We start from the raw sequence: 14564 nt of genomic DNA, 5'->3' as shown, positions 1-14564 counted from the left end.
TATGTCTATATTCTTTTGAGATGTGGTCTTCAGTCCTGAACATGGCTTTTCAATGGGGAGTCTCACCAGAAAGCTTTACAAAAAGACATTACTCTTTCTACTACTGATTTAATAAATCAAATAAATAGATAAAATAAGTACCCGAGTGCACTATGAGTTTTCCAAATTAGGCCAAAATAAGGAAAGCAGACTAATAAATAAAATCCAAAGAGGAAGCACTAAAGCCACGCAAACAGAAGGATTTAAAGATCCTAGTTAATTCCATAGTTGTAACTGGACTGCTTTCAAATCTTGCTTTTGTGAGAGGGTTTTTTTTTTTTAACTTAAAGAAACAATATCACAATTAGATCATCTTTTCAATTGTGGAGAGTTTGTTTGATCCCTGAGGAGTATGCTACAATATATGATCAAGCAACCCCAAACTAACCTGTCTTGCTTTTTTTTTTGTCCCCTCATTCAAGTGTGAGCAGCATTGGTGCAAGAGTATTTGGCGCACCAGAGGAACCTTTCATCTTTCTCCTGCTCCCCCATCTTACCTTTTGCTGGCAGCTCCAGCACAGCACTCCCTTCCGGCAGTAGTGGCTCCAACACAGTGCTCCCTTATTTGGCAGTATTAACTCTGATAAAGCACCCTAACGGAGCACTCCTGCTGGCAAGAATTTGCCTAATGGAAACACTGGCCCTGTTTGTGATGTAAATAAAGTTCAAGATCTGTGCACACTGAACTGGCTTATGCTCATTTACACTTTTAGTGGAATAAAGCCTATGGCCTCAATTTCATTTCTTTACTATTACACTACAGCCAAAGACTGGAGACAAGGTATTTTCTATCTCCCTCTGCTGATTGGTCAGCATAACCCATTCATCCGGACTGGTATGACTTGAAGGTGAAATTAGTTCTTACCTGATAATTTCCTTTCCTTTAGTCCAGTTAGACCAGTCCAGGACTCTCCCTGTACTATCAAACTTATTCAGGTATACTAACAGAGCTGCGGAGAGTAATTCTGCTTCTAAGCTGGTAAGTGAATTTCCTGTGTTTTTGATACTGTCACCTTTTTTACTTTCCTGCTCTGCTGGAAGTCCATTGGTTTAAAAAAAATGATAAAAAATTTGGATTGAGTTTATCCACAGCTTGTTACAGATAATACTGGCAGACTGAGGTCAGCACATGTGTGTCTACAAGGGGAGCAACATCAGCAAATCTGTTTCTCTGTCTCCATCTTCTGGTTGGTGAGCATAACCTATTCATCTGGACTAGTCTAACCCTTTACAACCCCCCACTCCCACCCAATGTACCTTCAAATTACAGATCTTGTAGTCCTGAGATGGCATACTGCTAAATGGTAGTGGTGTCTTAGGTAGCATATTAGGGTCGTTTCTTGACAAAAGGATCATGCCATCTCTGGTCAGTAACATCATGATTTGGGTTTCATCACATACTGTCTAATTCAGGAAGTACCAGCCCCATAACAATCAACCTATATAGGAAGACCATGCTAGACAGTGTTACAATACATGAAGCTGGAACTCACCTGACAAGGCACCTCTTTCTTCAGTGTCACTATCACTTTCAACTATGTCATTCAGTTTTTCAATATCTGCCAGTGATTGGCCATAATGGGTCAATTCTTCATCTTCATTAAGATTATAGATACTTTTCTTATCCATATTACGCTAGATTTGGCAGGGGAGGCGTACGTGAGAGGTGGAAAAAAAAAAAAAAGAACAGAAGTTAAACATGGATGTTTTCTAAAATTCAGTTCTACAATGTTGATCAATAAATTTAGCACAGTTATTGCCATATTTGTACAACAGACAAACTTCCATTCTCCAATACTGAAAAAAACCCCCATTTTTATCAGCTGAACACCATGAAATTAAATAATTCCTGTTTTAATGGCTGATAAAGATGAGAGGTAAGAGTGATGCAGTGAAAGTTCAGTGTGCACCTTAAAATACCTCACAAACACCCTCCACTGAATAGGACTGGCCAAGAAACCCAGACATCCTCCAAAAAAAATGACGAGTTGAGGGAACCCCCACTATGTAAAGCAGAAATTAAGAATAAAGCACTGTTTTTATTTCTTAGTAAGTTAATCACATTATGTATGGTCATGTTTGAATAAAATAATATAAAATTGCTGCAGTCATAACATGTTAAGTATTTACATCAGCTGTGCATGTTGTAGATTTGTTATAACTTGTATCATATCATATAGTTTCTATATTTTTTTGGTTATGATTTTTGTATGGATATATTTTTATATTCCATTTTTATTGCTTTTACATATAATACATGCTTTGTACTCTTTGGAAAGTGTGTAACAAATTAGCAGCTCAAACAGGCCCTATACTAAATGGAGTGTTTCAGACTCTCACCATGAAGCCACTGAAACATTTCCTACGAGCTTAATTAGCTGAAGCCAAACAGAAGATTTACCCAAAAGCCAAACGACTCTGTGGAAGTTTAGAGGTAGATTGAGGCATGGACTGGAAAACTCTGTGGCTACTGAGGCACACGTACAGAAATTTGCATACGCTAATGTCAAATTATTGCACATTTTTCAATTATTTTCATTATAAAAATAAAATTTGGGGGTCATGTGATGCTTCAGTGCTGAGCAGTTGCATCTCCCCGGAGCTCCTGACCCCGCAGCCCATTGACAGCTCTTTTTTCACTACATTCCGGCTCTGCATTTTCCTCCTATGGCGGAAAAAGTTGCCAAGAAATCCCTCCCGCTGATGTGTGTGTGGGGGGGGGGGGGGGGGGGCGGGACGGGACACAGGCTGTCCGGGCAAAGAGATCCTGCCGCAAGCCATTGTCAGACCACACAACCTGTGCAGAGGAGGCAGTGTCCGATGAAGACAATATGGCAGATGCCACACTCCCCACTGATATCGCCAAAGCTCACTATCATTCAACTGGGAGACAAAATACATTCTAGTTTGGACTCTAAGCTAGAGTGTCCCAGGTGGTTTCCACAGTGGGCGAAAACGCTGCGAGGCTGGATTCCCTCAGAGAGCAGGTAGAGGAACTAGAAATGTCTCTCACTACAACCCAGCAAACATTAGAGGCCTTGAAGAGGGGCATAAGGTACTACTGGAGAAGCAAGATGATCTTGAGAACAGGAGCCACCACAATAACAACAACATTTGCCTTGTTGGTATGCCAGAGCATGTGGAAGGCTCAGACGCTGTGGAGTTTTTCTCCACTTTATTTCCCACACTATTAAAGGTCTCCTTAAAGGGGGCAGAGTAAAGCTGGACCGGGCTCATAGGACCTTAGCGCCCCAGCCGAGAGACACTGATCGCCCGAGGGCGGTGATTCTACGCGGGCACAATTTCCAGGATAAGTGTCGCCTGTTAGACACTAATCATAAATTAAAAGATTATCTACAAGGACAGCCGCATTTTTCTTTTCCAAAACTACTCAGCTGAGGTGCAATGATGCAGAGCTGCATTCATAGAAGTTAAAAAGAAGCTTCGCGATCCAGGCCTGATCTCCGCAATGCTGTATCCTGCTTGTCTTCGAGTGCTGCATGGAGGTAAATCGGAGATCTGTGAATCCGTGACGGCTGCACGTGAGCTGCTCCAGAGGATTCGAGGATCGGCTGCTAGTGCTTCTGCTCCTTGAGAGCCTCTCTGGCTACAAATCATTTTCTCTAATTGCTCCTCTGGGGCGTCCTTCCTAAGCTATTTGCTCTTTGGTATCTTGCCCCCTCAGGGGGGGTGATTTGATCTGGATGTGTTTACATATATGGAGTGAGCTGTCTTATATGTGTTAATTGACAGTTTGTTGTATATTTGGTTGCTGGGGTCGGGATTTTGGGTGGGTTATGCGGTGGCTGTCTGCTAGAGCACTGGGGTTGTTGTACGCCTTACTTTCCTTGTCCTTCCTGGTCTAGCTATGTGGCGAATCCAGAATCCAATCCATTGAAATTTTGGCTCATTCTTGGGCGTTGCTCAGCGTCCTTGCTGTGTTTGCCTCATGCAGTGATGCTTTGCCTGATTTTTTCTGTCATATTTTTCATCTCTATTTCCCTGCCTGGTTGCTCACTTCACTGGTCTGGACATTTTATCATGGGCTGGGAATCTTTACCACGGCTCTTCTTGGAGTGGATAGTGTTGGTGTTGTGAATAAGGTTTTTTTGGTTTGTTCGGGGGTCGCTAAGCAGGAACGTGGGCTAGTTCCAGGTTTTCCCCCCACTGGTCCAGGTTTTTCACGGGGAGGGGGGGGGGGGGGGGGAGTATCTGGGTCACCCTGATGGTTATTTCCTCTTAGTGCAGGGTTGTTTTGGTTTATAGTTTGGGGTGGCGAGGGGTATTATGGGTGGGTAGTTTCTCGCAGTTAGTTTGGGTTAATGGGAGTTACACAATAAATGGGCCGATACAGTAAAGTCCGCGGGAGAGTGGGTGAACGCCCGCTCTCCTGTGCGCGCGATTCTCTATTCAAATGAGGCCCGGCGGTAAAAACAGGCAAAAGGAGGCACTAGGGACACTAGTGCGTCCCTAGCGCTTCCTTTTAGACCGGAGCGGCGGCTGTCAGTGGGTTTGACAGCCGACACTCAATTTTGCCGCTGACAGCCACGGGCTCGGAAACCGGACACCGGCAAAATTAAGTATCTGGTTTTCGACCCGACAACCGCGGGCCGACTTCAAATTTTTTTTTTTTTACTCTTGGAAACTTTCGGGACCTCCGACTTAATATCGCCATGATATTAAGTCAGAGGGTGCACAGAAAAGCTGTTTTTACTGCTTTTCTGTGCACTTTCCCGGTGCCCGAAGAAATTAGCGCCTACCTTTGGGTAGGCGCTAATTTCTGAAAGCAAAATGTGCGGCTTGGCTGCACATTTTGTTTTCTGAATCGCGCAGGAATACCTAATAGGGCCATCAACATGCATTTGCATGTTGCGGGCGCTATTAGGTTCGGGGGGGGGGGGGGGTTGGATGCACGTTTTCAGCCCCTTACTGAATAAGGGGTAACGTTAGCTCGTCGAAAATGCGCGTCCAATGGCAGGTTAACAGTGCACTCCGTTGGAGCGCACTGTACTGTATCGGCCCGAAAGAAAACAGTGGTCGAATGTACATGGGGCTCATTCTCCTTTGAATGATGTGCAAGGTCCTTTTTTTTATGGCTAACGCACCTCTAAACCTTTTTTTGGTTAAATATGCGGGGTATTGGTTCCCCTGTTAAACGTCGGTGCATCTTGGATTATTTCAAAAAGAAGGGGACCCAAGTGGTCTTTCTCCAAGAAACCCACTTAACTGACTCAGAACATGATAAGTTGGTCCGGGATTGGGTTGGGAGAGTTAAATATGCTTCTTATAACTCTAAAAGCCAACGGGTATGTATTTTGATCCTTAGAGCTCTGCCTTTGAATATCCATATGATCCATAAAGATCCAGAGGGACGTTATGTGTTCCTGGAGTGCTCTCTCAACGGGGAACACTTAATTTTTGCAAACTTGTATGGGCCTAATGTGGGACAGAAAGATTACTATTCACGATTGCAGAATTTGTTGGACGCCCTCCCCCCATACCCTCTTGTAGCAGGAGGGGATTGGAATGTTAGTCTCGACCCCAGACTTGACAGATCTTCTGGATGTTCAATAGGTGGTGCAGCGGATTCCCTAAAAGATTTGATGCTATGTTTAGACCTAGTTGATGTCTGGAGGGAACAAAATCAAACAAGCAGAGACCATACCTCTTTCTCACCCCAGTTCCTTTCTTACAGCCAGATAGTTTTTTTTCCTTTGTTCTTGTTCACTCCTCTCGGGTAGGCCTGGCTAACATTGGCTCTGTGGTTATTTCTGATCATAGTCCTATCCATTTACCACTTTATTTCCTTCGCAGCCCCACCACCGGGAAAAGTTGGCATTTTAACGCGGCCCTATTATGGCTTAAACCTTTCTGTGTGTTAATTTAGGACACTGTGAAAGAGTCATGAATCTCAAAAAATTCTAACGAGTACAGCCCAGGTCTGTTATGGGAGTCTTTAAAATCTGTTCTGCAAGGGCGGATCACTAGCTTCGCTTCTCATCATAAGAAAGAAAGGGCTCACCATGAGCGCTCTTTGGAACTTCGTATTGGGCAATTTGAGATCTCTCTAACACACCGAATCTTATCGCACGTATCGTGAACTGGAAAAAAGCGTAGAGCTGCTCTTCGAAAGTTGCAACTCAAGAATGTTGAGAAAGTTTTTTGATACTCTTGTCAGAATATGAATTTGGGAACAAGTTCAGACCCATGCTTGCCTACTTGATTCATCATCGTTCGCAAAGGGCCTTAATTTCAGTCACTCACTCATCGACAGGATGGGTCCTTGGTACACTCTATTGAGTGTATCAATGCTGTGTTTTAAATAATTTTTTCCACAATTATACGCCGTTGATAATCAGGCCTCGGCTGCCAACATAGTGGGATATTTAGCCGAATTACCTCTCCCAGCCTTGACTGATGTTCAGAGGGAAAGATTAGCAGCTCTAATCTCTACCCTAGAAATTCAGAGTGTTATTTCACCTTTACCTGGGTAAATGAGTTTTGGCAGACCTGGTCGGGCCTCTTAAATATGTTTTTGACCATATGCAGGCTCATCCTGACCATACAGTTGATCTTTCGGATGTAACTATAATATTACTACCAAAGCCTGGGCAAGATAAATTTGAGCTGGAAGCTTACAGACCAATCTCCTTTTTGAATGTGGACAAAGAGTTCAGCGAAAGCACTGCAGCTGCAGCTCGAGAGTTGTATGGGATCTCTAATTGGCCCAGATCAGTCTGGCTTCATTAGCGGTTGATCCTCAGTTAATAATATGCATTATTTGATATTCTTGCCTTGGCTAAACGTGATAAGGTCTCTGGCCTAGTTGTAAGTCTAGATGCTGAAAAGGCTTTCAATCGGTTAAGCTGGCCGTTTTTGTTTGCAGTGCTAACAAAAATGGGGTTTTCTGAACTGTTTGCGACTGGATTCAAGCCTTGTACAATTATCCCCGGGCCAGAGTTCTTATGAATGATTTACTGTCTGATTTTCTTCCCATAATGAAAGGCACATGGCAGAGTTGCCTGCTGTTGCCCCTGCTTTTTGATCTAGTTATTGAACCTCTAGCAGTGAAATTGTGAACACACCCAGATCTGCTTGATTTTCGGATCAGTGATTATTCTCACTTGATCTCTCTATACGCTATGTTTTGTTTTGTTTTTTAGCAGACCCAAAACGGGAAAGGCCGGTATTATTGATAGAGTTGACGGATTTTGGTGCTGTGTCCGGGTACAAGGTTAATTTTCATAAAATCAGTGGTTTTTCCAGTTGGTACTACTACACTGTAGAGGGTTCCGGCTTGTTTTGCTCCCTTCAAACGAGCGATAACTTCAATTAAGTATTTGGGAATTCATGTACCGGGAAATCTGAATGATCTGTACAGGCTTAATTATGCCCTGGTGGTCACAGCAATAGGCACAATCTTCGGGGTTGGTGAGATCATTGTCTCTCCTAGGATGAGCAAATTAATGTTATCAAAATGAATATATTGCCTCGTTTATCATATCTTTTCCAACATATTTCTTATTTTTTGCCAAAAGGTTTCTTTTCTTCTGTCAATACTATGTTACTTGATTTTCTGTGGGAGGGAAGACCTGCTCGGGTTAGTTTAAATGTGCTACTTCGGCCTAAGGAATTGGGGGGGGGGGGGGGGGGTGGCTTTTCCTGGTCTTCAGGCTTACTTCTGGGCAGCACGCTTGGCAGGAGTCTATACCTGGATTTATCAGGACTGAGCCTCACCTTGGCTTGCCATCGAGAGGTATCTTGCTGATAGAGCTGACCTGGTGTTGCTCCTATCATTATCCCCTCTCTCGCCCGGGCTAGGAGAACTCACCACAAATGCCCACTTATTGCCTGTACAGTCCAGACGAGGAAAGCTTTTTCCCCACTCTGAAAGAACTCCACCTTGTCTAATGATATGTGTGCCTGAGCTTGAGACCAACATGGAGACAGCAACTGACCCAAATTCCTCTGCTATCTTAGCCTTTCTGGCTATATGAAATTTAAATGCCCTACTGAGCCTGACCTGGAAGAATTCCAAGGACACCTGGACAGCAGTTGAAGCTGGCGACAATCTGTGATGCCTAATTATAGGGTCACAAAAGCAGAAGGCAATGGTTAGAACCTCAGGCTAGAATGTTGGTTATAGGGGCAACTGTAGCAGGGGCATCTGTAAACACTGCACACAGCTTAAGATATAACGATTGCCCTGAAAAGCAAGATTTTAACAGAACAAAGTATTATCTAAAGAGTGATGGTAAATGGACCCCAACTTAGAGTATCCATAAACTTCACTGACCAGATCTCCATCATGCTATTGACATGACTACCTATGTAAATGATACTCCAAATGGTCACGCAACTTCTGAATTTCTGACCTAGTACTGTATTGTATTTTACCTATAAAAGAAGGATCAGTTCATGTATACAAACGAGATGCTGTTTGGTCAGTTTGTCGGAGAACGGGCATCCAGCATCTCCCAAGAATACTTCTATTGCTCAATAAAAACTTATGCTTTCTACAAAATCTAAAGTGTTCTTGTATCCATGGGTAAGCGTCATAAAGCGTATTTGGCGCTTAACACTAAACATACCTATAGCTGGGCTGCGTAAAAATGGTGCGGGGGGGGGGGGGAGATCTTTGCTGTCTGGGTCATCTTTGTGAAGGGGATACGTTACGCTCCTTTGCTGAGCTTCAGAATGAATTTGATGTAGCAGCTAATACTCAGCTTTATTACGATATCTTGAAGCAGGAATTAGCTTGTAGAGAACATGGGAGGTGGTGCTGGGTCGCTCTTTCTGCTCTGGAACTTACCATTACTAAGGGTTTTATGCGACAGAGGATGAGTTCCTTTCCATATCATGCAATTATTCAGGCCTATGTAGACCTGGAACCCGATCTGAGAGTAGAGCGACAGTGTAAGAATATAGACTTGGGGTTTACGATTAGTTCCAGGGCTTGGTGGGGAATCTGGCGCAGGGCACATAGATCATCTCTCTGTGCTAAAAGGGCTGGACTGTCGGTACGCCTTATGTATTCTTACAGATTTCGGCTCTTCTCCCGTTTCTCTGCTACCTCTTCTCCACGCTGCTGGTATGGCTGTGCCAACTTGGGTCCTACTTTCATGTCTGGTGGGATTGTCCTATTGTGTCCACCTTTTGGGCATGCGTAGGAAGAATTATTGGGCAGATAGCAGGTTGTACTTTCTCTGTAAATCCGGGCCTGTCTCTTCTTCGGATATGGGGACCTCAGAGGTTGGACAAATATAAGAAATGTTTTATCCAACATTTGCTGCATGCTGCTCGCTTTGCAATTGCTTGGAAATGAACATCTACCCCAACCCTAGAGGACTCAGGTCCACTCTGTGGCTTTGCCTGAGAAATTAACTTTTATGTTGTGAGATGATATATCTCTTTATGACCAGATCTGGGAAAGATATTGGAATTTTTTTCATTCATCTTAGAGCATTTACTGTATTAAGTGGGTATGCCTTTTGATACCCTGTCATTTGCATCTCATAATGTATCGTTTGGTTCTGCCCTATGTATGTCTTGACTGACTTATAAAGAGTTAATTAAAAATATAAATAAATAAAATATTTTCCAATATTGTGTACATTTTGCTTTAATAACTTCTCTCTCTCCCTTTCAGTTATCTTAATTTCTTGTTTTCATTCCTTACCCTCTTTTCATCCTTTCCACTAGACTCTCGCACTACCTTTAGCCTCTACCTCCCAGCCATTTTTCTCTCCCTTGACTTTTTTCCTTCCACTACCCCCTTCCATGCACTACTCCTCCCTCTCATACTTGTTCTTCACCAGTGGTGCTGACTAGATAGTCTCCAGATGGTTACAAAGCTGCACCAGTAACAGACTCCTAAAGGGGCTGGCAGAAGAGACACCAGAAAAAAAAAAAAAGAGCTAGCACCATTCAGAACAAAAGTGAAGGAAACCCCAAACATGGGGGGTGAGAGGATCCTGAAAGAACTACTAGACAAGACAGAACAGCAGCACAGATAGTGACTGACTGACCTGTTTCCCATGACTCCTCAGCAAGATTCATACATATTTAGAGGCCATTACCACAGAAACATGATAAATTTAAAACCCTGCATATAGATATTCAGTTAAAGCAAAGCTGAAATGACTCATAAGAAATGCCATACTGAGTCAGACAAAAAAAAAAATCCATCAATCCTAGCATTCTGTCTCTGACAAAGGCTAATCCAGGTCACAAATACCCAGCAGGATCCCAAAGAACAGATCCAACCATTCATGCTCATACTCGCAAACAAATAGAGGCTTTTACAATTCTTCATTTCTAATAGTGGTTTATGAACTTTTCCTCCAGGAACTTGTCTAGAACCTTTTTAAACCCAGCTATGCTGACTGTTTTCATCTCATCCTCTGGCAACAAATTTCATAATGTAACTGTGTGCCAAATAAAAAATTTTTTTCCAAATTTGTTTTAAAAGTGCTATCGATTAACCTCATATTGTATTCCCTAGTGCTAGTACAATTAGAAAGGGTAAATAACAGTAAATAAACTTCCATACAAGGCCATTCTTAAAATATTCTTTTGAACTTACAATTTTAACATTCTTTCCAGAAATGGAACCATGAAGTAATCTGGTACTCTCTGCAGTCTCAGGACTCCAGTAGCATGAACTTCATATTCATGTCTGAAATCTTGACAGTACAGCAGCATAATGCTGTTTTCTAGGCCTAGTTTATCAAAGTCTTCAGAGAAGACATTGAATACCTTATCTTGGTTTTATGTAGATTTATCTTACCTGTCGCTCTAAAGCAAATCTTTTCATCATTTTCTCTTCTGGGCTTATTTGGGTATTATATTCACCAAAGCGCTTATCAACAAAAACACTTGATTTTCCCCTTTGCTGGTATTCTTTCAGCAATGTTGCTGCACGCTATAAAACAAGAATCAGATATGCATATCAAAGAAAAATAATTTTCAATAAAAAAGAAGTCTGACAGTCATGCACCTAGGCCAAAAGTTTTAAAGCCGGAGGACATAAGCAATTGCAGAAATAGGAACCACATGCCATACCGTATGAACAACATCCTGAGATTCCATCCAACTACACTTGCCATTTTGTCTATGAGCCTTGCTCCTCTTACTACCCTGGATGTGAGCACTGTGTGTGCACTCCTTTTTTCAAATCAGAAGACAAAGGATCTTTAACTTGCAAGTAACATGGAAAGAAAGGAAAATTGGTTCTTACCTGCTAATTTTCGTTCCTGTAGTACCATGGATCAGTCCAGACCCTGGGTTGTCACCAATCCAGCAGAGGGAGGCAGAGAAAACATTCTATGACTGTGACATATACCCTGGAGCACCACCTGCAGCCAATCAGTATTGACCAGTATCAAAGCAGAAATTTAACTACTAACATATTAACTAGCTATCTAAACAGGAGAACGAATTTCCAACTCACAAATCCTAAATGGAAGCAGAATCCCCCCCAAAAAAATCTTGGGAATAAACAAGAAAATATTAAGAAAAATAGACAGCATGAAAAGGCGGTTTAATCACCCAAACAGTGAACGAGCGGACTCTCCGAAAAGATAAATATAATACACAGACATAAAGGGTGGGCGTCTGGACTGATCCATGGTACTACAGGAACGAAAATTAGCAGGTAAGAACCAATGTTCCTTTCCCTGTACGTACCTGGATCAGTCCAGACCCTGGGATGTACCAGAGCTGATTCAATTAGGGTGGGACCCAGACAGTCCCGCTCGGAGAACACTCTCTCCGAAGGCTGCCGAACTTGGAGCGTGAACATCCAAGCGGTAATGACGAGCAAAAGTATGCAACAACTTCCAAGTCGCTGCTTTACAAACCTCCTGAGGAGAAACTAACTGACATTCTGCCCAAGAGGTAGCCTGTGACCTAGTAGAATGAGCTCTCAACCCTTCAGGAAGGTCACGACGAGCTAGAAGATAAGCTGAACAAATTGTCTCTTTTAACCAACGAGCAATCGTAGCCTTCGAAACCTTATGACCTTTGCAAGGGCCACTCCACAAAACAAATGATCAGACAATCGAAAATTCTAACTTCAAGATAACGCAACAGAGCTCGTCGTACATCCAATTTTTTTTAAGATCCCTAGAGGAAGGATCCAAACAATCTAAACACGGAAAAGCCGGAAGCTCTATGGACTGATTTAAATGGAAAGAAGATACTACCTTACGTAAAAAAAGATGGTACAGTCCGTAATGAAATTCCTGTATCAGAAATTCTAAGAAAAGGCTCTCTGCAAGACCAGGCCTGCAACTCTGAAATTCTACGAGCTGAAGAAATGGCCACAAGAAACACCACTTTCAATGTGAGATCCTTCAAAGTCGCATGATTAAGGGGTTCAAAGGGAGCCGAACACAGAGCCCTAAGAACCAAATTCAAACTCCAAGCAGGACAAGGATTCCGAAATGGAGGACGTAGATGTTGCGCACCTTTGAGAAAATGCGCTACATCCGGATGCGCAGCCAAGGATAATCCCTGAACCTTACCACGAAAACATCCAAGCGCTGCCACTTGTACCCGTAAGGAACTACAGGACAAACCTTTGGCTAATCCATCTCGTAAAAAAGATAAAATATTGGATACAGAAGAGTGAACTGGATCTACCTGATGCTCATTACACCAAGATTCAAAAACCTTCCACACCCTTGCATAAGCCAAAGATGTAGAAGATTTTCTAGAACACAATAAAGTAGTCACTACAGCATCTGAATAACCTTTATTCTTTAACCGACGCCTCTCAAAAGCCATGCCGCTAGAGAGAAGCGTTCGACCTCTTCCAAACAAACCGGACCCTGAGTCAGAAGGCACGGAAGATCTCGAAATCGAAGGGGACCGTCCAGTGCTAGTCTGACCAGGTCCGCGAACCACGGACGGCGTGGCCACTCCGGAGCCACTAAGACAACGTCGACTTGTTGAACTTCTATCTGACGCAGAACCTTGCCGATCAGAGGCCAGGGAGGGAACACGTAGAGAAGAACATCCCTTGGCCAAGGAAGTACCAGAGCATCTACTCCTTCCGCTCCTCTTTCCCTCCTGCGGCTGAAGAACCGAGGGGCTTTGGCATTCTGAAATGTGGCCATGAGATCCATTGCCGGAGTGGACCATCTGTTGCATATCATTTAATAGGCTTCCTCGCACAATTCCCACTCGCCTGGGTGGAGATGATGCCGACTGAGAGTCAGCTTGAATGTTGTCCACCCCGGCAATGTGTGAGGCTGCGATGCTGAGCAGATGTTGCACAACAGCTGATCACCCAGGCGATCAGCTGTTGTGCTTCCTGAGTTACCAGGAAGCTTCGGGTTCCTCACTGACGGTTGATGTACGCTACCGTGGTCGCATTGTCGGAAAGAACCCGTACCTACTTCCCGCAAAAGAGAGGTTGAAGAGCGATTAAGGCTAAACGAACCGTTCTGGTCTCTAAAAGATTGATCGACTACTGCGCTTCCTCTTCGGACCACTGACCCTGAACAGATGTATTCTGACATACCGCTCCCCAGCCTGAAAGACTGGCGTCGGTAGTGACCACAGTCCATTCCAGAATCTCTAGCGGTACACGTTGTTGCAGATTCGCTGTCTGTAACCACCAATCTAGGCTGGAACGAGCCGTCTCTGTAAGAGGAAGGGGAAGGTGGTATAGTTCCAAAACCGGATTCCAGCGTGAAAGCAATGCAGACTGAAGTGGTCTCATGTGCGCAAAGGCCTAGGGAACCAATTCCAGAGTAGAGGTCATTGAACCTAAAACTATCAAGTAATAGGAATAGACTGTAAGTCTCAAATTTGTGATTGAACTTGAGAAGGCGATGCTCCGGAAGGAACACTATCCCTTACAGAGAGCGTCGAACCGTGCACCCAAAAACTCCAGAGATTGGGAAGGTAATAGGTGACTCTTGTCTTCGTTGATCACCCAGCCTAGAGACTGCAAAAAGTCGATTACCCTGTTGATTGTATAATAACAAAGAGATTCCGACTTCACTCAAATCAACCAGTCGTCCAGGTACGGATGTACCAACAGGCCCTCCTTCCTGAGTTGAGCGGCCACCACAACCATTATCTTGGTAAATGTTCTGGGAGCTGTGGCTAATCCGAACGGGAGAGCCCTGAATTGATAATGTTGCCCTAGAATGCAAAACCTGAGAAACGTCTGATGATCGGATCGAATGCCAATATGAAGATAAGCTTCGGTGAGGTCGAGAGATGCTAGAAATTCTCCTCTGTGACCTGAAGCTATGACAGACTGAAGAGTCTCCATCCGGAACTATGGAATCCTTAGACAATGGTTGACCCTTTTGAGATCGAGAATGGGACGAAAGGTTCCTTCCTTTTTGGGAACGACGAAGAAAATTGAATAACGACCTTTCCAATGTTGGAACTGGAACTATAGCTCCTAGGTCGCTTAAAAGCTGTAGCGAGTCTTGGATAGAACCCATTGATCCGATGCACATCTGGCCCTTTCTCCGTAAAACAGAGACAGCCTGCCCCCTATG

At 43.6% G+C, this 14564-nt stretch overlaps 1 protein-coding gene across 1 annotated transcript in view; it reads right to left on the bottom strand.

Moving 5' to 3' along the window:
• Window positions 1–14564, bottom strand: part of NOP14 (NOP14 nucleolar protein) — a 289956-nt gene that overhangs the window by 260627 nt on the left and 14765 nt on the right. Inside the window, 2 exon segments of the mRNA XM_029592043.1 lie at window positions 1533–1674; window positions 10829–10963. Coding sequence (XP_029447903.1) covers window positions 1533–1674; window positions 10829–10963 — 277 coding nt within the window.

This window comes from Rhinatrema bivittatum, chromosome 1 (genome assembly GCF_901001135.1).
Source record: "Rhinatrema bivittatum chromosome 1, aRhiBiv1.1, whole genome shotgun sequence".
Taxonomy (NCBI): Eukaryota; Metazoa; Chordata; class Amphibia; order Gymnophiona; family Rhinatrematidae; genus Rhinatrema; species Rhinatrema bivittatum.
Note: the sequence above shows the minus strand (reverse complement) of the source record. Positions and strands in the feature narration are given on the sequence as shown.